This window comes from Charadrius vociferus, unplaced genomic scaffold (genome assembly GCF_000708025.1).
Source record: "Charadrius vociferus isolate BGI_N301 unplaced genomic scaffold, ASM70802v2 scaffold567, whole genome shotgun sequence".
NCBI classification, from domain to species: Eukaryota; Metazoa; Chordata; class Aves; order Charadriiformes; family Charadriidae; genus Charadrius; species Charadrius vociferus.
The window spans coordinates 7,555-8,620 of NW_009649304.1; the positions used below are offsets into that span (position 1 = coordinate 7,555).

Genomic DNA, 1,066 nt, shown 5'->3' on the forward strand with positions numbered 1-1,066 from the left:
CATTCACCCCCCCAAAAAGCCACAAAACAACCAGACCCAGGGCTGGCCCCTTCCCCTCAGGGCGCTCAATCACCGGCAGGCAAACCGGGGCAGGGGGATCTATCGAGCATCACGAGGCGTGTACAACGAGACACCTGAAAAACAAAAATCCCCAATTATATTTCAGCATATTACAGAGTAGCACCGAAGAAAGTAGAGGCGTTCCATCAGACTAAGGCATAGGACAGTAGCTGAGCTGCAGGAGGATTCAAGAGAATCGAATATGAATATGTTTCAGGTCTTGCTTAGGGTTAAACATCGGTCTGTACGTGGGCACACAATTCCAGTCCCCGCAATGAGCGCCATGGCTACTTCAAGCCCAGGGATGAGCACCACGGCTAATGAACCAGAGAACCAACCCGTGCTGGTATCAGTCACCCTGACACAGAAGAAGAAATACACAAAGAAAATAGATCACAAGGGTAAAGAAGAACCAGGGTCATCGTGGGAACAGAGGAAGAACCAGAGGTAATCACCCAATCCTTATCCCTAGGTGAGCTGTGAGATATACAAAAAGATTTCACCTGTCATCCAGGCGAGCGTGTTGTTACCTGGCTACTCTGATGCTGGGGTAATGGGGCCAGCAGCTTGGAATTAGAGGGTAGTGAAGCCAAGCAGCTGGGATCCCTGTCCAGGGAAGCGGGTATTAACAAGACAATTGGAAAAAGGACACAAACCCCCAGCCTCTGGAGGTGACTTCTGGTAGCCGTGAAGGAAAGGTATCCCTTCAAGGAAGATATTATATGTCACCTATGCAAGTGGGCCTTCATGGAGAGAGGTAGCCAGTACCTGAGGGAATTAGCTTTGCGGGAGCTGATTTATTATGAGCTGGACAACCCGCAGTCAACCACAGATCCAGATGCAGTCCAATGTACCTGACCCATATGGCGGAAGTCTCTACAGCACACACCATCATCGTATGCCAGCTCATTGGCAGTAATGGGCTGAAAAGATGAAGAGGCACCAAAGATGGATGTAGTGGCTGGCTAACTCCAGCAATATGAAGGAAGTCTTTTTATTTCCCTAC

At 49.3% G+C, this 1,066-nt stretch overlaps 1 protein-coding gene across 1 annotated transcript in view; it reads left to right on the forward strand.

Annotated features, from left to right (window-relative positions):
* The first annotated feature begins 343 nt into the window (after positions 1-343).
* SUSD2 (sushi domain containing 2) overlaps positions 344-1,066 on the forward strand; it is a 28,800-nt gene continuing 28,077 nt past the window's right edge. The window contains exon 1 of the mRNA XM_009889170.1: positions 344-507. Within this exon, the coding sequence (XP_009887472.1) occupies positions 344-507 (164 nt within the window). The remainder of the gene's footprint in view (positions 508-1,066) is intronic.